The 25,245-nt window shown below is 41.7% G+C and overlaps 3 protein-coding genes across 4 annotated transcripts; all 3 read right to left on the bottom strand.

Moving 5' to 3' along the window:
* Positions 1-113: 113 nt before the first annotated feature.
* On the bottom strand, positions 114-8,365 carry cep83 (centrosomal protein 83). Of its 2 annotated transcripts, XM_077544908.1 has the most exons (17): positions 8,217-8,365; positions 7,961-8,119; positions 6,637-6,834; positions 6,423-6,561; positions 6,241-6,333; positions 6,024-6,155; positions 5,699-5,950; positions 4,923-5,054; positions 4,687-4,801; positions 4,450-4,594; positions 4,232-4,381; positions 3,939-4,014; positions 3,051-3,208; positions 1,899-2,028; positions 1,113-1,216; positions 850-1,030; positions 114-775 (listed from the first exon to the last, which is right to left on the bottom strand). In XM_077544908.1, the coding sequence occupies exons 2-17, from the start codon at positions 8,068-8,070 to the stop codon at positions 674-676; spliced, it is 2,217 nt and encodes a 738-aa protein (XP_077401034.1). In that variant the 5' UTR covers positions 8,071-8,119; positions 8,217-8,365; the 3' UTR covers positions 114-673. The 2 variants fall into 2 exon arrangements, with proteins under 2 accessions (XP_077401034.1, XP_077401035.1); XM_077544909.1 differs by lacking the exons at positions 7,961-8,119; positions 8,217-8,365 and adding an exon at positions 7,645-7,863.
* Positions 8,092-13,250, bottom strand: LOC144034840 (centrosomal protein of 83 kDa-like). The gene is made up of 15 exons (XM_077543923.1): positions 13,138-13,250; positions 12,850-12,988; positions 12,560-12,652; positions 11,742-11,873; positions 11,400-11,651; positions 11,207-11,338; positions 11,022-11,136; positions 10,803-10,947; positions 10,567-10,716; positions 10,396-10,471; positions 10,232-10,326; positions 10,051-10,147; positions 9,882-9,985; positions 8,245-8,367; positions 8,092-8,119 (listed from the first exon to the last, which is right to left on the bottom strand). Exons 1-15 carry the CDS (start codon positions 13,248-13,250, stop codon positions 8,092-8,094), a joined length of 1,794 nt encoding a protein of 597 aa, XP_077400049.1.
* Positions 13,251-19,188: 5,938 nt separating this feature from the next.
* On the bottom strand, positions 19,189-22,417 carry LOC144035555 (transcription factor Sox-19a-like). Its single transcript, XM_077545322.1, has 2 exons — positions 21,437-22,417; positions 19,189-20,302 (listed from the first exon to the last, which is right to left on the bottom strand). The coding sequence occupies exons 1-2, from the start codon at positions 22,078-22,080 to the stop codon at positions 20,044-20,046; spliced, it is 903 nt and encodes a 300-aa protein (XP_077401448.1). The 5' UTR covers positions 22,081-22,417; the 3' UTR covers positions 19,189-20,043.
* Between the last annotated feature and the right edge of the window lie 2,828 nt (positions 22,418-25,245).

Raw genomic sequence — 25,245 nt, 5'->3', positions numbered from 1 at the left:
ATATACATACAAATGATTTTGTTTGTGATGACAACGGCACGGTCGATTCCTTTGTTTGTGTTGTACAGTGAAGACATTTAGTTTCAGATCAGAAGAAGAATGTGAGACAAAAGTTAAAAATTCCAGCTTGTATTTCATGTCGATATTTGGTCTTTTTTTTTTTTTAGCACCTTAGCGTCTGGCTGTGAAAAAAAAAAAGCAGCTTTTTACACATAAAAAATGGCTTGCCTAACACAGTCCTTTGTTGAAAATTTAAAAAAAAGCCTTACTATTAAGCTATTTAAAAAAATAAATTAAAAAAACGTAATTACTGTACATGGTCGTAAACAGGCAATTCTGGTCCTTGGAGTCCTGCAGGTTTTAGAGGTTCCCCTCCTCCAACACACCTGATTCCAATAAACAGGATCGTTATCAGGCTTATGCAGAGCTTGCTGATGAGCTGATCATATCAATCCGATATGTCGAAGGGAAAACATCCAAAACCTGCGGGACTGAATTGGCCCACTCCCAAACTTTTGGCCATGTTATTTTGTGAACTTCAAAATGCTTTGATACTATCGAATCAAAATTGGCCAAATCACTATCATTGGTACGAGTACATAAAAATGGACCTGAGTGACTTTAATTTAAAAGCTAAAAATGAAAATACAGTCCATAATTCTTCTGTTGACGTTCATCCACGCCCGTCGAGTTCTTCGAGTTGCTGCTGCTGCGCTCTTTCCAGCTCATCCAGCCTCTCATGCAGCAGGACCATCTCCCTGCTCTCCTCCTCTTCCTTAACACACACACACACCGGCGGAGCTCTTATTGCATCCCGCTACGCGGTTACACGTCAACATGTCTGCTTACCGGTACGTTAGATGCCGCATCCCTGATGACGAATGGGCTCTGTGTGGAGGTGAGGATGGCGGGGCCAGAACTGAAGCCGCTCTGGTCGCCCAGCAGCAGGCGCCGGAACTCGTTGTGTCGCCGCTGGAGCTCTCGCATCCTTCTGCGGAGGTGCGTGTGTTCCTCGGAGTGAAGGGAACGTCTGGAAATGACGGCACTTGTATCACCCCGAAGAATGCCAATATTACACCTTTTTTTTTTGTGTGTGTCAATGTGAGGCTCACTTGCTGGCTGCTGCAGCTTCCAATTTGAGTTCCTCAATTTGAGCCTTCAACAGTTGGATCTTATTCTGCAGGCTTTTCTCTTTGTTCTCCGTCTGGTTTCGTCTCTACACAAAAAAATGAAAGAAGATATACAATTTCTATACTTATACGTACTATTTTAAATTTTTTAAGTGTCCCAAAGACGTATTTAAATGTTTTTTTATGCTAAAACATACAGAACGCTTTGACGCAGCCTCTCAACTGCAAAGAGCGATTGAAGAAATGGTAGTTATTACAAAAACGGCCAGCAGGTGGCAGCAGAGCAAAAGAGATCAACCAGGGCCATGTTGGAAAAAAAAAGCTAATTTACTCACAATTCTAAGCAGATTTGTGAATATTGATGAAACTTAGCTATATTGCTTATTACTAATTGCTGCAAACCGGAAAAGGATAGAAATATACCTTTTTTTCCCCTGATGAAATAAGAGACTAATCTTTCTTTTGGTAGGTTTCATGTTTTTATAGCAATAGAACAGAATCTTCATTGAGCCTTGCAAAATCAAACAGCTGGGAGTGAAGGGGATTCCTTCAGTGAAAATGGCTGCAAGTTTTATATTTTTTCTTTGACAAGAAAAAAAGAAAATGGCTGCGAGTTAAATGGCAGTCAGCACAAACCTGCCAGCTTTTAAAGTGCTTCTAGATAACCCCAAATAAAGTCCAGATGTTCTAGTAGGCTTTTGTCCACACGTCACGCTACAACATTGTGGTTATTTCCACACTAAAGACAATTCAAGGATAAAGTCGAACCTTCTTTTGGGCAACCGCTGCCCTCTTCATTTTGTCTTTGAGCTGGAAGTACTTCTCATCCATCTTTGCCTCTCGCTCTTGCAGCTTGTGTTTCTCCTCCAGCCACTCGATCTGACTCTCCTCCACCCGCCTGCCGGAGGAACGACGCATGGAAAGAAGAGGGAGACACGCAAGCTTTAACACTTAGAATGTAAAGGTACGCGGCGGCTAACTTATTAACTGCAAACTGGTGGGGTTTTATGGTGGGCTGGATTGCATTGACGGCATTTCATTCATTAGGTAGCTATCTGGGATTGCTTTGTGCGTCGGAACTTTCTCACACATCGAATAGGTGCTGCGCGCGAGTGTGCGCTTTCTTAGTTCGTGCTGCATTGGCCGAAAGATGTTTGGGCAATTTTGTTGCAGTGCAAGCTAACTGGAAAAGCTCGAGAAGCCTGCGCTTCTTTGTGTCAATTTCTGACAATAACTTATTGAAAGGTGCAATTCTGAGATCTTACGACTTGGTGCCCGACGCCTACAGGCAACGTTTTCGGGATTTGAAAAAAAAAAAAACAATTGCTTAAAAGTTTTGTGGATTTTGCTCGAGAGAAGTCAGTGCTATTTGACAGGTGGTGTTCTGCTAGCAAGGTTGCGGATTTTAACGCCTTGCGCGAGCTGGTCCTGCTAAAACAATTTAAAAACTGTCTACCCGAGCGCATTCTCGTGTACATGAATGAACAGAAAGTTTCTGCGCTCCAGCGGGCCGCTGTTTTGGCGGATGAATTTTCCCTCACTCGTAAAAACGCTTTTAAGCGTGAACCGGCTCCATTAAAGGCTGGCCAAAATGAGAAAACAACTCAACTCCAAACCTCAACTGGCTCCAGACCTGTAAAGGTCAGGCAATGGTTTTACTGCCACAAGACGGGTCGCAAAATAGCACACTGCGACGTGGTTAAACGTAAGATGGCCGTCCCAAAAGGAAAAGGGGTTGGATTAGTTAACACCGTCACCTAGCAGTTACCCCCACCATAGCTATTACCCCTCACACATCTCCTGATGAATGTTTCAAGCCTTTTATTTTTGAGGCATTCCACCTGCTCCACGTTTTTTTTTTCTACCTGGCTTTTTAACATCTTACCATCCTCTGGCACGTAACAGTAGTGATTTATGTACCGTTCTGCCTCATGTTGACTCCTCTCAGCTTGGGTTCGGGCGGTCCTCAGCTCCTCCCTCATGCCGTCCACTTTGGCTTTCAGTCGCAGGTTTGCTTCCATCAAATCGGCTTCAGACCGTGACAACATACCCAGCTCTGCACACAGCTCCTCGTTTTTCTATTCAAGGTAGAGATGGGACGTTTGACACTTGAGACTCCGGAGCATGTGTCAGCCGAGTGAGACAGACAGCTCGAAACAATGTATCAAAAGCCCCGATGAAACCTCCGTGACCACGTGCTGATGACGTACGCGGCTTTATGCGCGCTAATGAGATACCGGAAATTACGTAACTGATTCAAACCTTTTGGCGCGGTGTCAGCTGTGTGTTTATGAAAATCGAATTAGTAACAGGACATCACATTGAACCATAGTACTGGTACAGTGTCAAAATATTGCAACACTTCCATGTGTACCTGATGATCATTAGACAGACACAAATGTAAGACTGAATGTACTGGTGTTATGTTGGAATATAAATCAATCAGGAGAATCACTTTGAAGATTATAGCTGCTATGACTCCAGCTGACCACCAGATGTCACCGGTACGATCTATCTTATGGGGCTTTGAAACTTCGACTCTTTTTCCAAATCAATCAGCCGAAAGCCTCAAAAGCTTCACAAGGCTTCATTGTCCCATCTCTAATTCAAGGAGAGAGCGGGAGGGATGCAACTTTATGTAGGTTTGAAAGATTAAATTAAGTTTTTTCCTCAATACTGAAATTGCGATTTGAGAAAAAAAAAATTGCAGCCTCCGCCATTTGAAAATTGCATTGTGATGTCGATTTGAATGGTTCCGCCCTAAATTTAAGCCAAAATGGCCAATTTTGCCGTAACGATGTGTCATACCTGCTTCAAATTTGACACGGCTGTTGTCTGTCTTTCCAGCTCTTCCAGCTGGGCACTTTGCTGCTTTAATCTACCTCTGAAAAACAAACAATGAGCGTTATCAGAAAATCTAAAAACCTAATAATTGACCCAAGAAAATTGCAAGAAAGCTGGTGGTTTCATTGTGTTTTAGTTCATTAGGATCTCTCTCTCTCTCACTATAATGTCATTTCATTTGTCCAAGGCATAGTGATTGATAAAACTGGGTAAATGGCGTCAATCAATAATTTTGGCCTTCTCATAACAAGACTGACCTCAGGCTCTGCAGTTCTTTGCGTACAGACTCTTCTCCTCTTTGGGCTGTGCGGATCTGCTCTTCCCACTCTTCTTTCTGGGCTTGCACTTTTGTGTCCTGCAGCGCCATCTGCTGTTCAAACTCAGCAAGGCGGTGCTCCAACTCCATCCTAATGTCACCAAGCAAACGTTGACTTCCTGGGTCCTCCCTTGCCTCACTATTATTTCCTCATCTTACTTTTCCTGGTGTAAGAGAGCGGATTTGCAGATCTCTTCATCACGAGCTGTTTGCACCTTCCTGGCCACCTCCCTCTCTTTTTCCACAACAACTTCTTTGTGGCGCTCCACAGCGTGCTTGAGCACCTCCACATCCGTCTGCAGGCCTTGAATATGAATAAAAAGGCAATGGGGAGTAACGGGGGTTGTTGCTCAGGCTTAGGCGACCACGTGACTCGATCAGGAAAAAACCCGTTACCTTCCAATTGCCCTCTCAGGATGTCTCTCTCCCTCTCCAGCTCGCCTTTGGAACGGGTAAACTCCAGCTTGACGCTTGCCACCTCCATCTTGTGGGAATGCGTCAGGCTTTCAATCTGTCAACAGAGACACCACAAAACACAACTATAACCTTGTGCTTTCAAAAAATGTCCTAAGAATTGTTGATTCTAATATAACTTAAAGTTTGTATCCAACAAAGATTTATTTATTTTTTACCTGTCCGCTAATGGAGTTGAGTTGCTTCTCAGCTTTGTGCAGTTGGCCAGTGAGCTGACTATTCTGCTCGTTGCTCAGCCCGAGTTCACTTTCCATCCGCTCCAGCCGCAAGCGCAAAGACTGACGTTCCGCCTGTAACAACATTTTAGATGGGGAACAACTCTGTTACGTATTGCCATTAGGGATACACCGATTATTGGCTGGCCCGATATTCAGCTTTTTGACAAATATTGGCAACGGTAATTTTGAAGAATCAAACGGCCGACAACAGATCCATTTTAAAACATGTTCAAGGGAAAAAAAAATTCAGGGAACTAATTATTTAATTTTGCGGATAGGTCAGATTTTTAAAACAAAAATGTCGATAGACTATTTTATTTTTTAAACTCCAATATTTTACGATGCCTAAAAGTTGTTCAATAAACATGTTTAAATATATATTTTTAATTAAGTGCTGGAGTTTTTTATATTTTATTTTGATGCTGATATTTCCTTTCCTTTTAGTGAAAATGAATATCGGCTCCAAATATCGGTTATCAGCGTCCTTGACTACTAATAATCAGTATCGGTCCTGAAAAAAAAAAAAAATTGGTCTAAATCTAAATACCCTGCGGTGATGTAAAGTAACACAGTACAAATAGGTCCAATTTGACTTTTACTTGCTACATTTAAAAAAACCTGATGCAAAACTGTACTTTCTAATTTCTGCGTCAAAAACCCCGTCACCTATATGACTCCAGCGTATTGTGATGAAGATGTAATGGTGGATGTCTGACCTCCAGAGATTTCAGAGCAGCCTGAGATTCCGCCAGCTGCCGGTTCTGACCCCGCTGAGCGTTCTCCGCCTGCTGCTCCGAGTGGTTCTTCTGGGCCTGCAACTCGGCCACCTCTGCCTGCAGACGCTTCAAGCGCAAGGTGAGCTGAGTTTTCTCCCTCAGCAGAACCTCCACTTGTTTCCTGTCATGCTGCGAGTCTGCATTCTGGTACTGGGCAATCAGGTTCTCCTTGTCTTTGTCCAGATGAGCGATCTGGCCGGGAAAAAGGCGCAGACTTGAGCGTGACGACTCGTCTGGAGCCCCGACATAAACATAAGTCACTCACCTCGGCCTCAAAGCGTAGCTTCTGATCCTCCACGACTCGAGCGTGTTCCTCCTTTTGGTGCTCAAACTGGGCATTGAGCACCGTGTAGGCATAGCGTAGCTTGTTGAACTCTGACCTGTACTTCTCTGCCTCCTACACACAACCACAAATCAGTAAAAAGAAACGTCGGCGTTGATACCAATGACAATAATAATGCATCAGAATTAGATTAAAAGACCTCCTCCAGTCTGGCAAAGCGCTCTCTAACTGGACCTTCCATCTCCTGTTGCACCTGAGCTCTGAGCAACTCCAGACGCTGAGGAGTCATCACCTGGCATATTTGACACAACAAGCATATCAGTCCATTGGGAAAGTCCAGCAAAGCAGTTTTTCCTCTTTTTACGAGCTTTGCCGCTGTACCTGCAGTCTGAGATCTTCCATTTCCCTGTTTTTTTCCATAATTTCTCTTGTGCGCTCAGCTAACTGTACCTGCAGCCTCTCGAGTTGAGCCTGCAGATGCCTTACTTCCTCTTGTACCTGGATGAAATCATCCTGCAAGCTGGGAAAACATTTTTTTTTAAATAAAAATGTTGGACGCTGATTGAACATACTCTTTTGCGAGATTAACACGTACCTGGCGTGTTCGGCCTTAAGAGTCTCGTAGTTTCCTCGATGAAGTTCACACTTAGTCCTTTCGTCGATGAGCATCTTCTGAAGCTCCATCTCGGCCCCAGCGGACAAGCCCGGCATGGTTGCAGACGTCCCCGCGCCGGCCCCCAGGCTCGGCCCAAGCAAAAAAGACTGCTGGAGGGCCGAGGAGGTCATGCCATCTCTGTAACAAAAGTCAGGTAAGCACAAAGGATTCTTAGGCAGGCCAGTGCCTGATTCCACAAGCTGCTGGCTCAATAATAACAACACAGTCCTCGCAAAAAGAGGACCCCTGAGTCAAGTTGGTGTAGCGGTTGAAGAGTGTCCGTCTGTTGTCAGTCTCCATGGCAGCTATGCGAAGAGTCGGGCCATTATTTGATACAATCACAGCCTCTTAGCTGTCAGGACGAGGCTGTTAATCAACCTCAAGTGATTAGTTAGCTCCCTTGCTTGACTGCAGCATCTGTTGTGGAGACGAGATGAGTCTGGTGCAACTGATTACGACGACAAAATCATTCAATGGCAAACATCCTCTTCCATTTCCAATAAAGCTATTGTTACCAGCTCTGCAACGTAATATATGTTAACACAGCCCAAATAAGTGCCCTTAGTGATCCTAATGTGAACAAGCCAGAAAAAGAAAGGCACAGCAATACTTAGGACTGTGCAATTAATATTGCTGCAGTGATTCAGTTTATGTTGACGTTGCACTGGGATTATTATAACAAAAACAACATCTTAAGTTCGGTATTCAAATATCGCGCGTTGTCACCCGCCACTCAAGCAGTGTCCAACCAGACCCCTTCCACAACTACAAGATTGGGTTGACATTTAATCTAAAAGTGGCCGGTTAATGTTTTAAAGACAATACAGAACAAAACAAATCGTTTTCTGGCAACACCCGAACTAAGGTTAATAGATCGATAACTTGGTGTGTGCATATTGATAAGGCGCGAGCATTTTAGCGTCCACTCAAAACAAAACTATTACTTACAGTTCTAATTCTGTGTTGAAACGGGCACATGAACGCTTATAATTCCTTTTTTCCCCCAAAGTTGTCTCATAGTCAGTTCACTAGCCTTTTAGCTAAGTAGCTAGCGCGTTTGAGAAACTACAAACGAGAGCATCATGGGAGATGTATTCTTTGTGAGGGTGTTGATCGGCGCCTAAACAAAATTATATAGCGCCATCTTGTGGATTGTACGAAAACTGCAATGGGAAGATTTTCTCCAACGGTGAGTGTTTTTTTAAAACGTTTGACACTTTTAAATTCACAATCATTAATTCGTTGAAAAGTATGATTTACTAACTTGGATAGGTGGAAAAGATGAACATCGTCATAGAGAGCCCTTGTCTTGCTACTTCTGCTCAATACATCCCAGCTCTTCCATCTGCCGCTGCTGGACTTTCTCCAGGTCATCCACCCTCTGACGTAGTAGGGTTAGTTCTCTCTGCTCCTCATCCTCTTCCTAAATACACAATGATCAAGCATAATCTGAAAGTTAACACATGTACAGTACACTAAAATGAGTACATACGTTGTAAAACATGGCCGGTGAGGCATACTTGGACTTTGGAAAGCATCATCTCAGACCCAAGGAAGAGAGCGGGGCTGCATGCGGAGGCAATTTGGGCTGTGCTGACGCTGAAAGAACCATTATTGCACATCAGCAGGCGTCGGAATTCGTTATGCCGCTGCTGATAGTCCATCAACTTTCTGGGGAAGTGGAATTACAGTTGCATTAACATCAGATTACTGAATAGATGTGCAAACAAGAGTGTGCTTGTTATTTTAAATATTCATAGTTATAGCTAAAGAAAAAATAAGCCCTTCCCCCCACAATGGGAAAATTTAACTTTTTGCTTTAAATGATCAGTGGTTCTAAAACTTTTTACACAAGTGCCACCTCAAAAAATACTCTCCAAGTATCACCATACAAAACAGAAACATAGTGAGCCAGAGTATTCATCAAAAATGAGGTAAATGATTCCTAAAACGTATCTTTATTTTGTAAGCCACAGTAACAGTGTGCATAGTTTGAAAGAAAAAAACTATACTTAAAAAAATATCTGATTAAAATGTATTACATACAGTGAACAATAAATGCAACTGAAATGTACCTTCAAAAAGTACAAAATTTGAACAATAAAAAAAAGAAATCACACTCATTGAAATTTTATTTAAAATGGCGCATAGATTTTACCCAACGAACGTGTACCTGCTATAATTTAAAAAAGACCTTGATGTTAAGTGCAGTGTCTGTGACGATTTGAGAGAAACATTAGTCCATTTGTTCTGGCATTGTCCATACACAAAGCAATTTTGGGGTACATTGTCACAATTTATCATAGTCCACATTTATCCAGACTTCTCCTTATTATGGAAACATGTATTATTTGGTGTATGTATTTGATAAAAATATCCATACACAATTTTATTTGATAAATCTTATTATTTTAGCGAAATTTTATATTCACATATCTAAATTTAAACATAAGAAACCATCTTTTATTGAATTTTGTATAAACATGAGAAAAAAAATGTCAGCATTGTCTGGTTGTATGTGTCTGAAAGCGGTAAAAATGTAAAATTTTTGTAAACTTTATTATTTATTTGGATGATCTTGTATTTTTCTCTTTTTGTTAAATTATTGATTTTATTTTGTTTAGCTTATATGCTTTAACCTCCCCTGGTGTGTTTTATGTTCTAATTGTATTTGGATTTTTATGAATAAAGAACCTTGAAGAAAATAAAAAAACAATCTCGGACGATAAAATAAGGTATGTTTTGGGGGACGACGAAACAGAAATCTTTTTGGAATTAAAGAAGCAAATATTAACAAACAGCAAAAACACGCTTCGGTTTAGTAAAAAAAGTAAACTCATACGCCGTCATTTCATGTTTCAGTTGCTTCCTGGTCTTCTTCTTTTAAATTACGGGTGGAGCTCATATCTATGGTGTATACCGCCACCTACAGCGGCGGAGTCCACTCTCAATATTCACAAAAGAAGAACAGGTGGAAACAGGCATAAGTCGCCTAGTAGAGTAATAAATTGGCTTAAAAAATTCAAAACAATTGGATGGAAACCCGACTAATATAATTTTGTAGTGATTTCTAATTGTTTTTTCGAGTGCATGTTTTTCCATATAATTTAGATGGAGAAAAATGGCCTTTACTACCATGATAAAAATGTATTTTTGTCAAAATAAAGGCCTCGCAGGAGACTCACTTTTTGGCTGTAGCACCGTCCTGTTTCAGCTCATCTATTTGTTTCCTCAGCATTTGGATTGTCCGATGAAAACTCTGCTCTTTTTTCTCCTCATTGTCTCGCCGCTACACAACAAAATGGACCATTAAGTCTATGCTGGGAGCAAATGTTGTCATTAGCTTGTCATTACCTTCGTCTCCACAGATGTTACCTTCTGCAGTTTGTCTTTGAGCTGGGAGTATTTCTCTTCCAGCTTGGCTTCTCGTTCTTTACCGTCTTCCACCAGCCTGGAGGAGTGACAAGTGGAGAGAATATTTCAACAATAAGGGATTTTTATGCTCATTGATTTGAGGAAAAGCTTCCAGTTGTACCTCTCCACCCCGCTTCGAATGATGGCCAGTTTTTCCCTCAGACGATTGTTTGCTTCCATCAGTTCGACTTCAGATCGTGATAGTTCCTGGTTTTTCTGTTAACACACACACACAAAAAATGTATTTTCCGCAGTGACAATACTAATGAGGGTTTGTCTGCCCACCTCCTTTAAGTCGATCACTTCCATTTTGTGTCTCTCCAGCTCCTCAAGCTGATCACTTTGCTGCTTTAATTTGGTTCTGACAGATAGAATGTTTGACACTCAATGAAAGTTTTTTTTTTTTTCATGGCTTGAAATTTTAAAAATGAGTTTAGGATGGAGAGTATAACTGACTTCAGGACTTGAAGCTCTTTCCGGACAGACTCCTCTCTTTTATTGGCTATCCCAAGTTGCTCCTGCCATTCGTCTTTTTGGCTTTGCATGTTAATATCCTGCATCGCCTTCTGTTGTTCAAACTCCATCAGATGTTGCTCCAAATCAATCCTAGCACCCAAAAAAAAAGAGAAATTGTATATAATGTGTTCTTTATTTCTTGAATAAGTCTTAAATCCCCCAAAATGTTTTCACACTTTTCCTGGAGCAACACAGTTGTCTTGTACATTTCCTCGTCACAGACAGACTTCACCTTCCTGACCATCTCCATCTCTTTCTCAACCACAATTTTATTGCGTCTCTCCAGCATTTCCTTTAGAACCACCACCTCCGTTTGCAGACCTGATGAGACAGAATGAAAACTTTTTTTTGCATGGCTGGCCACCATCAGCTGAAAGAAGTGCTTGTAAACCTACTTTCCTTCTGCCCCCTCAGCGAATCGCACTCCCTCTCCACCTCGCCTTTCGAGCGGGTGAACTCCAGTTTGACGTTGTCCACCTCGGTCTTGTGTGACAGCTTCAGGCTTTCCATCTGACAATCCGTCAAATGGACAACAACATGGTAGCAAATGTTGGCTCTGTGTCATTCTTTTGTTTCTCACCTGGCAGGTGAGGGAGTTCACGTCCCTTTTAGTTTTGTGTAGCTGCCCGGTAAGCTGGTTGTTCCGCTCCTGGCTGAGACGCAGCTCGGCCTCCAGGCGCTCCAGTCGCAGGGACATGCACTGGCGCTCCGACTGCAAGCGGCTTCCGTTAAAACCAACCGCCATCAAACTCCGACTGCGTGGGAGGGCTCACCTCAAGAGACTTCGCCACAGCCTGCGATTCCGTAAGCTGTCTGTTCTGAGCGAGCTGAATGTTCTCCACCTGCTGATCCGAGCTGTCCTTCATCGCGTGCAGCTCGTCCACTTCCGCCTGCAGACCCTTCAGCAACATGGTGAGCTGCGTTTTCTCCTTGAGCAGAAGCTCCACTTGCTTCCTTTCATGCAACGGGTCCACATTCTTAAACTGGGCCAGCATAGTTTCCTTCTCTTTCTTCAAATGAGCAATCTAACAAACCGGATGTTATAGTTGACGACATTTATGACCATCTGAAATTGTGACACTTCCTGATCCATTCAGTCGCAAATAGCAACTGACCTCCACTTCAAAGCGCATCTTCTGCCCGTCCAGTACCCCAACATGTTCTTCCTTTTGGTGCTCAAACTGGGAATTGAGGAAAGTGAAGGCGTAGCGCAGCTTGTTGAACTCGGACCTGTACTTCTCTGCCTCCTACACGCCACAGGTCAGTGAGAAAAGATGAGCTCGTAGGTTTCAATGTCATTTGTTTGCTTTTTAACTCATTCACTGCCATTGACATTGGGTATAAACGTCCCAAAATCATTTCAACTATTTCTATTAGGTTAACATCTTTTTTCTACTTTTGTTAACAAGATTATGAAAACCTAGAATTTTTTATTGTACATTTAGAACAGATATAAAAATTTGTTATTAATCGTGAGTTAACTATTGAAGTCATGCGATTAAAAATTGAAATCGCCTGATGCCCCAATTTTTTAAATTGTAATTAATCGCATGACTTCACTAGTTAACTCACGATTAATCACAAATTTTATACCTGTTCTAAATGTACAATATATTTTGTTTCTAGGTTTTCATACTCTTGTTAACAAAAGTGGGAAAAATGTTAAACTAATAGAAATACTTCAAATGAATTTTGACATTTATAGTCGTCAATGATGGCAGTAAATGAGTTAATTACAACTGTGTGGTTCTGTCGTTAGGTGTTGAATACATGTACAGTTTTTTTGTGGTTTTGCAACATTAGCAACTGGACGAGGGAAATATTCATGACAAACTCCTGATAAAAATGACAAAATGTATCATAAATGGCAACATTGATTTCTTTTCTTGTGCCATAAATGTGTATCAGCTTGTGTATAGACTGGCAACATGACCTCTTCCAGTTTGATGAAGCGTTCTCGGATTGGAGCCTCTAACTCCTGCTGCACTTGAGCCCTGAGCAACTCCAGACGCTTTGGAGTCATCACCTGCAATTTGGGACATTTATTGGGTTCCATAATTTCACTTCAGTCAATTCATATCAGATCAACAGTGAGACAACCAAACTAAATACAGCCTATAAGCCTTTTCTCCCGTTGAGACAACTTAACGCCCAACCTCTATGCTAAATTGATTATATGTATGGCGTTTATAAACCTTAGGTCTTTATTGCATATCTCATTACCTGCAGCCGAAGCTCCTCTGTCTCCTTATTTTTGTCCAGAAGTTCTCTTGACTGCGTAGCCAACTGTGACTGGAGCTTGTTGTGCTGGCCATGGAGACGCTTCACTTCCCCTTGTACATGTGATAGCTCATCCTGCAAACTAAAAAAAAAAAAAAAACATCAATAATCATCAGTAGTTAAACCAGGGGTTCTTAAACTAGGGTCTGCAAACAGTAGCCGAAAAATGATCACCCATAAAGTTGTGGAGAACCACTGGTTTAAACAACACTCATTAAATGAAAGGAGTACCTGGAATGTTCTATCTTGAGAACGTTGTAATTTGATTTATAGGTTTCACACTTCCCCTGTAGATCACCCAGCATGTGCTGAAACTCCATCCCAGCACCCTCCAATCCAGGCATCCCTGTCCCAGCCGGTACCATTGGCAATCTGGAAGTGTCGGTCTTGTCCAACCTGGGGGGGGGGGGGGGGGTTGAAGAATATAAAGTAATGTGTAAGACAAGGCGTTATGTAGCACTGTTTATGACGTCAGACAGGATCAGGGGTCTGACGTCACAAATTACGCTACATAACGTCTTCTGCATAATAGGAATTTTCAGCATTCGTCTTAATATGTTACAAATGGCAAGTGCAATGCGTTGAAACTTAACCAGTACGAATAGTAATAATAATAAAATATGATTGACCAGTGTAAGATTGGCATATCACAATTCTATTTAATTTATTATTCCGGCTGCGGTATTTCGAGGTTAAGGAACGCTCTTGAACGCAACACTGATTTTCCTGTGCTAAACTAGCTTTTAATTTTCATAGCGATGGTAATTTCTCTCAAACAGTAATTTACAAGACCCAGATTTATTTAAAACAAATTAAGCAATTACAGCCAACAGGGTTAAAAGTAAATTCAGTAACAAGCCGTACCATTTATCGTTGCTAATAGTCTTGCAAATAGTTTTAGGTTGGTTTTATAACGGTTTAGTTGAACAAAGTAGTACAACATACAAAATGGCAAGAATCAAACGATCTTTTTTTCAAGACAAATCAGTATAACAGCCAATGGTACAGAAGTCAAAACATAGAAATATCAATCAAACATTACGCCGTGGATATTATGCTACATATTATACGACATCGTAGATATTTGTGTGAAACGATTACCTCCATTTTCACATCCAATATGGCGGCGACGTCAACACAGGAATGGGTTCTCATGGCGTCGTTTAACATAGACGTCAATGTTTGAAAGCTGCATTCGAGTATGGTCGGAAGTCGGATTTATCAGAGTTATTTTTTCCCACTTCCGACCTGAAAACGTTCGAGGCGAAAGTATACAACCAAAATGGCAGATAGTGATAACAATTGTTTTTGGGGGTTTTTGGCCCCCCAAACTAATTTTGACCTCCAACAAACGTGCCTTTTCGCAATTTTGCTTCATTTATTTATTTTTTAATCTTATTTTATAAGCATTCCAGTAATTCACCGTATCATTTCATGCAGGGAGATAGCGGCATACTGTCACGGACGTTGTGTTACGTGGAGTTATGGCGAATATTTATGAATGAAGAAAGCTATCTAGTTTTATACTCTAGAAAATTGTGTTTTACCATTCACGGTCTGTGTTTAAAGGGGTCGCCATGGCTATAATTAGACAGTGTGTAGGCTCAAATCTGCACCTCAATCTCAAAGCTGTAATCAAGTGTGCAGTATAACTGTACTGTAGTAGTCTGTCAACCAAAACCTGATTTATGAAGAAAATCCATACCTTTAAAATGCTGTGTTTTGACTTCACGTGCTACATATACAGTACATTGAACATTTGTTGTCTTTTTGACCCAAGGTGATGAACTCCCAACGCCTGCAAGAAGCTCCTCTCAAACCCTGAGCCATCTGTCCTCTGCACCTGTGTAGGAGAATCATGTACACATGTTGCTGCTATGCCATTTAAGCTGTATAGGTCTCCATCTTGCCCCTGCTCAAGAAGAGACGTGGTTTCGTTTATTCTGCACCAATAACATATAAAATGTTTTGGTTAAAGATTATTTTTTAAATGTTTTTGCTTTGAAATGTGTATGTTTCCTAAGCATTGGTCAACTATCAAAATAACAGTTTATGGAAGAACAGTTAAACACACACAAAAAAGAACAATATGTGTTTGAGGGCTGCAGAGATTAATAGTCTAATTGTAACTCAACAATTCATCGTGGACTATTAAAAAAACAGTTGACTAAATTTTCTGTAAGCAATTCATCATTATCTGCTCCATTTTCCAGACCATTACATAGAATATTTTAGAAAGTCAGGTGCATTATTGAATAAAAATGTCAGACGAAAACAACACAGGTTCATCTTCAGCAAAAATGAATCACTGAAAAAGTCTATTTATTTCAGCACTCTTGAAAGTGCATGTCACATTCAGGAGTAGCGCTACCCTGTTCAGCATGCTGTGTTTTACCAGTCTAGTCTTTAATTTATTGCCGAACAGCAACATCGGCTGACAGTTTAGCCTTGCACACTCCGGTTTTCAACTGACGTCCTCACAAGAAAACGCTGCTCTGGATCCAGACAAGCCACAACTACAGACCATCTCAAGCTAGAAAGCCAACAATCAGCTCTCCGAACCCTTTCTAGTTCTACACCTGCTATCATTTCAATACAACCTTTTTATAGCACAGCCTAAGGTCAACCAAGGTGCGTCACAAAGCGCAACACTGCCCCCTCCTGTTCATATGCTCACAGCGCACACAACATACGTGTCAACTTTTTGTGCAGCTTGATTCTTGACTTTGTAGAATAGTTGTATGGTTAGCTTCATTTGTGCGGTTGTACATTTCACCTTCAACTAAATTATTTTGACCTCTTACAGGTCTTTCTTACGGAAACTTATTTCACATTAAAAAAAAAAGCTTGCCAGCATTAAAAACAAATCACAAACCGAAATAAAAGGGGCGGAGGGAAGACTATGTCCTAAACAAAGGATATAAATAACATTATTACACCCGTGGGAATGCCACCAAAAAAGTATGGCATATTCTTCAGGGGTAGCTGGAAACTTGTAAGAACCTAAAAATTCAGTGTAGGATATAAATCTCTATTGTTATTAAACAGCTGTTTCTCAACCCAATTACAGAAAAATAAAGACGTATTTTTGTATAATATATTTCTATTATTCCAAATGAGATATTTATGGGGTGAGAAGTTGTGCTTATATTTAAGGAACCATGCTAATAGAACTTGTTTATGAAACATGGAAAACTTTACCTGAAGTTTATCTATAGTGTAGTAATCACCTACACACCTGTCTCCAAATGAGCTGCAGGTCGAACGCAATCAAAGCCAACCTTCTTCGTCTGCTTGTTGAACTGCAGTTTGCACACTAGCGCCACCCGGTGACCTCTCATGATAACTGCTTTGGTTTACCATGAAAATGACTGCTCTTCACCACACGGACAAAAGGTTTGTGTGAACCAGAGTAGTCAAGCAAGCTGCACACGTCAAACTCAACACTTGGGAACATCAACCTGTTGCCGCTTAAGTACTTTCCTCCAAATTCCTGCACAGGAGAACCTGCAGCCCGTCATTTAATCACATACTTTCATGAGTAGCTCCCAACCAGCAGCACATTCCAAAATATAATTTCGATTAAAATGTGTACAATTAAAACGCAACACGCACACACGCACGCACGCACAAACACACACACACACACACACGCACACACGGCTCTTTGTACCAAACTTTTAAGTCAGCCTCAGCACATCCATGGCAACCACTTGTTGAAGCCTCGCTGCCTGTTGCTAGGTGATTTGAGCTACTGGACCAGAAAATCCCTCCATTGAGTCCCCCCACCGTCACCCCCCACCCCCACCCCCCGAACTCCCCCAAACACACACCCTCCAAACCCCCAAGCACCCCCCATAGACTCCAGCCAAAACAACACCGTCATTTATCATTAATTTGACATGATTTTTAATTATTCCGGCCTCAAATCTACACGGGAACATTTCTTCATGCCAGACTAGTGCAAAAACGAGTAAATTACTAAAATGGAATTTAATTTCTCACGGCTTGATGGCAAGTTGTAGTAAAACACAAACAGAAATGTGATGTTTTATTGTCAGGTGGAAAAATTTCAGACTTCAGTTTTTGTCAACGCATCAAGAGGATGGGGGCATATCCAAAAAGTATGTACTTTTTCTACAGCTATTAACCAAATGGAAATATACTGTATACATTTCGTTCCCCTCAAAATTCTACACACAACACCCAATGATGATGACATGAATACTTTTATTTGTGTTAAAGTTTCAAAAATACAAACAACAACATTAGGGAAGTTTGGAACACTTTTGGCTGGTAAATCTTACTTGATTGTGGAAGCCCCCCCACTCTTTCCCGACCTCCATCCCCTCCCCTCGCCGACCGATTAGCCGGTGCAAGGGTTCTGGCCCATTTCCATGAGAAAGGCGGCGGTCGGTGAAAGGGTTAAGCCTGTGAGGACCAAGCAAAGCAGAAAGCAGCCCTCATTTTCTGCACAGCGGGGGGGCCGGGAGATGGGAACAAAGACGCCCGAGGGAGGAGCGGAGACTCGGGCTTTACTATATGCACCTGCGTGCTGAAAGGCGGCGGACAATGAGCCTCCGAAACGGCCAATTACGCGCGGCCCATCCACCGCATTTGTGCGTGTGTGCGCGCGCGCGTGCGTGTTGGTTGGGGGAGAAAGTGAATTTTAAAGAGGACAAAGATAAGAAAGTAAAGCTTTAAATCAACCCCCCCCCCCCCCCCCCCCCAATTCACAGACATGTTCCCATGCAGCCAAGGCAATGACTGATACGTCATCCTCGATGTATCGGCATGACATCATGTTTAAAGTGCCACTACTTACACACGTGGACAAAATTGCTGTTACCCCTCAGTTAAGTATATAAATACCCACAATACCCAAATACTCACAGGAATGGCTTTAATCTGACAAAAGTAATTAAACATGAATGAAAATTAAACAATGAAAAGCAGACATTACTTTTTGAATTGTCATTCTACAGTATTATTTAACAACAATGTACGAAAATGATGGCAGCCTTTACTTATTTTATTGCACAAACAATGTAAATTCTTGAACATTGCAGTTAGTTTGCCAGATGGACAAAAGCAGCCCAGAACATGGCATTTACTATTCCTTGCCTAATTGAAAATAAAGAATAAGGTATTCCAATGCCAAATATTTTTTTGTAGGGTGGGGGTGAGGCACAAAAAAACAAAGTGGACTGCAAACTTCATAACAAGAAAATTACAAAGAGCCAGAACAGCACCAGAGAAGTGTCATTTACAATTTTTTTTAAAAGGCTGCCATCTTAAAAAAATATATCTATACAGAAAATAAACAAAGCCACACCTCAAACTTTTCCTGAACCAGACTTGTTGCAGTATACCTGAGAAAATGCTGCCCACACGCTCACCATCTTGCTGCTAGTGCTAGCAGCCATTTTGTGCACATGATGATTCCCAATTATCTCAAGGCCTGACCCTGCAATTGAAGGCAAACCGAAGTCCAAACTGCGAATTTATTCAAACATGCACAAAAATAAAGGTCAGTATATCAGCGTCTCTTGTGCCATGACAGCAGTTCAAAAACGGCGCTTCTTCCGGGTATGGGTATTGCCATCACGTGACGTAACTAGGAAGTCATTGAAATCGACATCGTCCTTTAGCTTTCACTCCCCAAAAAAGTATTTTATTTTACTGTTGTGTCTTTTATTTTAGATTATATACTAGTTCATTTTCAAATATTGTAGTGTGCTATAACAAAAGCCATAATTTTTGTATATATGTTTTTCTTTGATATGAGTGTGTATGTTTGAAACAAAGAAGAAGAAAAAAATCGCCCTTCAGCTTCCGTGGGAGATGGCGTCGCCTTGTGGCCAATGGCGTAGACAGCACGCACACAAAAAATAATATAAAAACTATATTTTTGTTGTTTTGTAACTCTTTCAAACAACTTATTGTCGGGCTTTTAAAATATACCACATGTAATTAAAATAAATAAAGAAAATAAGACCATGTCATATATATGGCCGTTTTCCTTATCCTGTGTAACTTTAGAATTCCTGGTAATACAGACGGTCGTATTTTAAATACTAAGCAGGGTTGTTTTAAAACACTTTTAAAAAAATATATATATACATACACATTTTACTCCACATTAAGAAGTCATTTTTCAAAAAAAAATTATGCCCCAGGAAAAATGTGGAAGAAAGCCGCACTATAGTCGCTCTTCACAGAGGATTTAAAGAAAAGAAAAAAGCCTGCAAGAGTTGTTTATACATGAATGATAAGAAACCGTGTCATTTACTGTTTATTAATAGTCATGAAGGCCACATTTTTTTAATCAAAAAGGCATCAAGACCCTTAGTATAAGAGCCTAAAATGTGTACATTATTTACAAGAGCGCTACATACAGTATCTAAACCGCACAAAGGTTTCTACACAAAGGATAAAGAAAAGAACAGTTAAAAATGTAAACATTCACACATGGCATTAAAAAAAAAAAGTATATGTTAGTAATGGATGGATGAATAAACCAAATGTAGGTCCATAGCAGCAGCTACATACTGTACAATATTTACACACATGCACATACTGCATATGGCAGCCGATGGTTTGAGGGACACAAAAAAAACGTGCTTGTTGGTTTACAGCAGCAATTCCCAATTTCACTTGGAAATTAAGGGTTTAAAAAAAAACAACATAAAATGTCATGAATTCATTCTCTATAGATGGCAGAAGGTACAATTAACCTGCCACCACTTCACGTTCAGACAACAGAAAAGCACATTTGTGAGTAAATTGATGATTATTTTCAGTATGTACACTTTCTCGAAAGGTTTGGCACGCTGTGAGAAAAGACCAGCGAGGTTGTTTGACTAGTTGCCACTGGTTTGGAGGGTTAAGTTAAACAGCAAAGTTAACAAGATACATCATCGTCTTTACACAAACTTAACAAGCATGGGAATGAAGGGCGAGAAAACAGCTTGCGCACCCTTGACGTAAATCTACTGAAATGCAGCATTTCCAAAGTCATCTAATTTGTTTTCTTGAAGCAAAAAAATAAAAAATAAAAAAAAGGGTTAAAAACCATGTAGGCCTACAATGCGGAATGAAGCCATTCGATGCAAGTGCAGATTGTCCCGTGCAGTTCTAGATGTGTGTTAGGGGTACTGTGCCGGTGAGGTAGTGCTGCTGGACGCTGCCGTAGCCCCTGGGAGCGGCCCCCGCCGCTGGGTCACCGCCATCGCCGCCCCCCGGGATGTACATGCTGATCATGTCCCGCAGGTCGCCCTGCAGGGGGCCCCGGTGGTGGGTGGGCGTCGGAGGAGAGTGGGACATGGGTTCCGTTTTCACCATGGACATGGGGACCGGGCTGGGCTGCTGGGGGCTGCTGCTGTACGACATCGGGCTGTGGGGGATTTTTGTGACAGTTAGCAGCAGATACATGAAGAAGGATCAATATGTATGCCTGCTCAGTGTGTCAAAAACAGCAGCATGCTCATTTCCGTCTATGACATTATATATAATCATTTTTTTAATAGGTTAGGCCTACTTTGGTTAGTTTACAGTTGCACAGAGTAGCTGGCATGCAACAGGCCAAATATTTTATTGGGGTGAGGTCTTCATTTTATCAATACATGCAAATGTGCATTTTAACATCAGCAAAAGCTACTATTATTTTTTTTTGGGGGGGGGGGGCGCTACTAGTACCAAGTATGTCATTCATTTTTTTTTCTTTTTAAATAAAATGCATATGAGTTTTCTCTAATGACTACTTAATATCTATTTACACCGTTGCAAGCGTGCCAGATCCCTATTGGGGTAAGGCTTTTTTGGGAGTTTTTTTTGTACACATACATTTTGACATATAATGACGTGAATATTATGCATTTACTCAACTGCAGAGAGTAGCAGGTGTTTATGAGGGGCAAGGTGTTGATGCAGCAGTGAGGCATTGTGGGTATGGACCACACACGCAGAATCAAGTGTTCCTGATCAACATTCCAGACACGAGCCCGGATGAGTGCAGCACACTCACAACAAATAGGAGTGCACACACCCGCCTCTTATGCGCATTGCCACACTTAAAGGTAATTTCTAAAAACTTTCAAGGATAGGAAAATATTTTTATTTTTAAAATTCCTTGTTCAGTTTAAAAAAAAAAAAAATCTAAAATATGCAGCTATTTATAACTGTTAATTTCACATGGCCTGGGGTCCAAAAAGACAATGCCACTTAAGATAGATTTTATAATATTTTTGTGAAAGTACAAAATGTCACTTGAGATGTTTTAAAAAAAAAATCTTATGGAAAAGATTTTAAAGGTTTAAACACATTTCTTGAAAATTGTCAGTAAATAAAAAATTTTTTTAGGACAACAATGCCCGTTTCAAATCTTCCTTTCATAAAAGTAATTGTACGCAGATATTTTTCTTGCACTTTCAGAACATTTCTTGAACTTATTCTTAATATTGATATTTCAAATCATTCTTCATCTTGATGACGTAACATATTTGTCGGTGTTGCCCGAGACGAAGCTGACCTGTACGAGTTGCTCCCGTTCATGTAAGTCTGGGCGGCGGTCATGGCAGGGGGGTACTGGAGGGCCGACAGGTCGTAGCGGTGCAGCTGCTGCGTGTAGCCGAGCGCGTCGCCCTGCATGCCGGCGTAACCGCCCGCTGGGCCCCAGCCGTAGCTCTCCATCCTGGGGCTGGCGCCCTGGCCCTGCGCCGCCACCAGCAGGTTGCCGGCGGCCAGCGGGTACTTGGGCACCTGCGCGTCCTTCTTGAGCGCGGGCTTGGTTTTACGACGGGGCTTGTACTTGTAGTCCGGGTACTCCTTCATATGCACGGCCCTCAGCCGCTTGGCCTCGTCGATGAACGGCCGCTTCTCGGAGTCGCTCAGCAGCTTCCACTCGGCGCCCAGCCGCTTGCTGATCTCTGAGTTGTGCATTTTGGGGTTCTCCTGGGCCATCTTGCGCCTCTGGCCGCGGGACCACACCATGAAGGCGTTCATGGGCCGCTTGACCTTATCCATGGGGTCGCCTCCGCCGGAGGCCAGGCCGCTTTTGGAGCCCGGGTGAGCCACGCCGTTGCCCGGGGTCATGCTGCCCGGAGACATGCCCTGCGCCGCGTGGTGCACCGGCTGCCCGCCGGGCTTCAGCTCGTGCTCCATCATGCTGTACATGCTCAAGGGGAAGGTGCGAGCGCGATGCCGAGCTAATTTTTGCCGCTTTTGGGGGGGGGTCGCCGTTCACCTGGCCGGCGAAGTCCACCTGGTGTTCCCGCAGCTTGCGCGGGAGCACCGGGTGAACCGACTTAATCAACTAATTAGCCTCGACGCCTACCGCACAGCTGCTTTCTTCAAGTCCGGCAAAAACGACGCACAACTTTGTTTTGTCGCGTTTTTTTTTTTTTAGCAGACGCTTGAAAAAATAGTTGGCTCTCGTCACCACAACTTGTTATTCTGAACCACTTGTTGTTCGAGCGCGCTCTCCCGATTCAAGCCCAACTTGATACCCCCCTCCCGCCCCAAATCCTTTTCTCCAGCCGGCCTGCAGCCGACCAATCAGGAGTGAGCGCGACTATTACCATCTGAAAGACTTTTTAGGGCGAAAGGAGAGGGAGAAAATATCTTAATATGGGGGGGGGGGGGGGCAAGGAGTGTTGCAGGAGTTCCACTTAAAAAATAAATAAATCAGTCAATCTTTCATAACTAACGTCAACAAGCTTTTCTTTGAACTGGAAAAGAAAGTCAAACTTTTTCTTTCAAGAGCTGCATACAGAAAAATCGAAGAATACAAGAACCACTTCAGCCTACAGCAGCAGTGGTGCCTTGAGATACAAGCTATCATGCTGCCATTTCCCCCCCGGCTTTGACTTGAGTGCAAACTGCCTGTATGGTGGCAGTCAACTCAACTTGATTCACTTGACAATAACACTTGGTCAACAATTCATCAAAAACTCGTGCACTTTAACAGTTGACAATAAAGAGGATTACACATTGAGCCCCCTCCCCCCCCCAAGCACATAGAAAGTAAAAAATAAACAAGTAAAAAAAAAAAAAAAATCATACATAAATAAAATGGCAAATGATAACAAATACAAATAAGGTAAAAAACTAATGATAAATGTAAACATGTTTATTACATCAAACATATTTAATGACAAAATAATGAATCAGAAATTCATATAAAATACTAAAATTCTCAACACACACAGGAAAAAATAAAAATAACATTAAATGGACATTTGATGGGTGAGGAACATTAAGCCTTTGCATTCGTCAGCATCTGTAGACCAGCCAGGACACCACTCATGTTGTGTTTCGACTTTCCAGGAAGTCTTAAGTGTGATTTTTGCCCCCTAGTGGCTCAACTTTACAGTCTGCTGTAAAAACAAACAAATAACACCAAAGAAACGACATTCTAACTTCTCCCGCTATACCTCAAATGTGGACGCTGCGTCTTGGCGAGCAGCGAGTCACATGACATGCTTTTGCATTAGCGTGACTCCTGACTCCCATGTTACGGAACTCACTGGATGGTTTTGGTGGTTGGGGTGCGTAGGGGTGTTGATGGAAAGGAGGGGAAATGAGAAGGAACAGAAATGAAGCGGGGATGAAATCAATAAGTAAGGATGGCCGCAATGATGGAAGCCGAAATGGAGGGATGAAAAGGATAAAGGGATGGATGAGGAAGGGTGAGGGTGGATGGGAGGCGGCGGTGTGTATGTGTGTGGGGGGGGGGTGATTTGAGGGTGACAGGCCTCCCTGAATAGGCCTCTATTCTCCCCTCTGCTGGCTCCTCTTCTCATGCAAAGCAGGCCCCCGTTCAGCCTCCCAGCCATCCGTCACACAACAGAAAGAGCCTGGCAGACCCTTTACAAGCCTCCCACTTCGCATAATCCCCCCCACCCAGCACCCAACAGGGGGTGACAGGGGTGTGTGTGATGGAGCAGTAGGGGGGGATGGGTGTGCGTGGGGCGTAGTTCCCAAAATGCCTCTGGAAGAAGATGGAGAAGAAGGGGCCACCTTGGAACGACAGTGCGTTTACTTTGCACAGCGCTTATGTATGCGTATCATATATATATATATATATATATATATATATATATATATATATACACACACACACACACACACACACACACACACACACAGTATATAAGAATAGATATAACCTAAAATTAAAGCACTCCTGTTTAATAACACTGAAAGTAAGAAAACTTACTGCTGTATAATGAGACTAAAATGAAGTGAAACTATCAATTTGTAAGACTTATGGTGCTGTAAAAACAAAACATGCAGATAAAATACAATCTAAACATACATTATTTAGGAGAAAGAGAGTTACAACTACTCTATCACTTGATGCAGTGTGATCTTGTCCTCCCAGTTGTTAGAAAACGTTCATCGTATTGAACATTTATATATGTTTAGTTTTTTGACAAAATGTGGGGGGGAAAGTTGCGTAAAATATGAATTATTTTCCTTTTTTGTAACTGCGTGTGGGAGGACAAGACCACTCCACATCAAGTAGTAGTTCAACCTCAAGTCGTTGGTGATTGTATCGGGGAATTGGCGCCCCCTTGTGGAGTTTGATTCCCTCTGCAGAAGTTATCAGCAAGCTACTTCAATGCTAAAAAGAAAGCCACTGATTGAAGCTTGCAAGCAAGAATTGGGAATTACTTAATATGAATTATTTGTATCTTTAAAAACTTTTTGTGACCTTAGACTTGGATTAAGACTTCAAAGATGATTAAATACGTCGTAATGTATAACGATCACCCGAAAGTCATTTGAACGAAGACTCATATTGCTGATGAAGGCCAGTTGCGCCCTCCAGTGGCGAAATGAAACTAGTTTATAATAGCACCTTCAAGGCTTCAGGTCGGTCGCCACTGTTCAATTGACGTCGTCCTTTAGAATGAATTACAACAAATGTTACCTTTCTGTCGTGTAAATATTTAGACAATGTTTTTAGTTGGTTTGGTTGCACGCCAGCTTCCTCAACACCTCCACAATTCCAACGTTGGCACAAACAAAATTTGGGGCGGAGCTGTCACGAAAACGGAAGCAGGAAGTCTCCTCGAAATCTAAATGATCGAACAGTTGTCGCGTTCTTTCTTTAAATTTTGAATCTGCTAGCTAAATTTCAAGATAAGCCATTTGATTACTAGTTACACTTAAAACTCAACAAGGCAAATTACACCGTTATAAAATGACACCTTTATTTTAACTTTTTTAAAGACCATTAAAAATAAATACTATACAGAATCCAATGTAGAAAATTCTGATACACTGTTTCTGTCTGAAAAAGGTTAACATTTATTTTTCATAAAAAAAAAAAAA

The sequence above is a fragment of the Vanacampus margaritifer genome, chromosome 15 (genome assembly GCF_051991255.1).
Source record: "Vanacampus margaritifer isolate UIUO_Vmar chromosome 15, RoL_Vmar_1.0, whole genome shotgun sequence".
In the NCBI taxonomy this organism is placed as follows: Eukaryota; Metazoa; Chordata; class Actinopteri; order Syngnathiformes; family Syngnathidae; genus Vanacampus; species Vanacampus margaritifer.
The sequence above is the reverse complement of the archived record's forward strand: the minus strand, read 5'-3'. Positions and strand labels throughout refer to the sequence as shown.

What these genes read in the sequence shown, in the direction of transcription:
- LOC144034840 (XM_077543923.1), bottom strand. Translation starts at nt 13,250, where the DNA reads ATGCCTGGATTGGAGGGTGCTGGGATGGAGTTTCAGCACATGCTGGGT. An exon ending in ACTGTGTTGCTCCAGGAAAA is followed by an intron (nt 10,717 to 10,802) that starts GTGTGAAAACAT and finishes TTTGGGTGCTAG; the next exon opens with GATTGATTTGGAGCAACATC. An exon ending in GACGGTGCTACAGCCAAAAA is followed by an intron (nt 8,368 to 9,881) that starts GTGAGTCTCCTG and finishes CCACTTCCCCAG; the next exon opens with AAAGTTGATGGACTATCAGC.
- LOC144035555 (XM_077545322.1), bottom strand. Translation starts at nt 22,080, where the DNA reads ATGTACAGCATGATGGAGCACGAGCTGAAGCCCGGCGGGCAGCCGGTG. An exon ending in AACGGGAGCAACTCGTACAG is followed by an intron (nt 20,303 to 21,436) that starts GTCAGCTTCGTC and finishes AATCCCCCACAG; the next exon opens with CCCGATGTCGTACAGCAGCA.
- cep83 (XM_077544908.1), bottom strand. Translation starts at nt 8,070, where the DNA reads ATGACCTGGAGAAAGTCCAGCAGCGGCAGATGGAAGAGCTGGGATGTA. An exon ending in CCTGAGAGGGCAATTGGAAG is followed by an intron (nt 4,595 to 4,686) that starts GTAACGGGTTTT and finishes TTCATATTCAAG; the next exon opens with GCCTGCAGACGGATGTGGAG. An exon ending in GAAGCTGCAGCAGCCAGCAA is followed by an intron (nt 1,031 to 1,112) that starts GTGAGCCTCACA and finishes CGTCATTTCCAG; the next exon opens with ACGTTCCCTTCACTCCGAGG.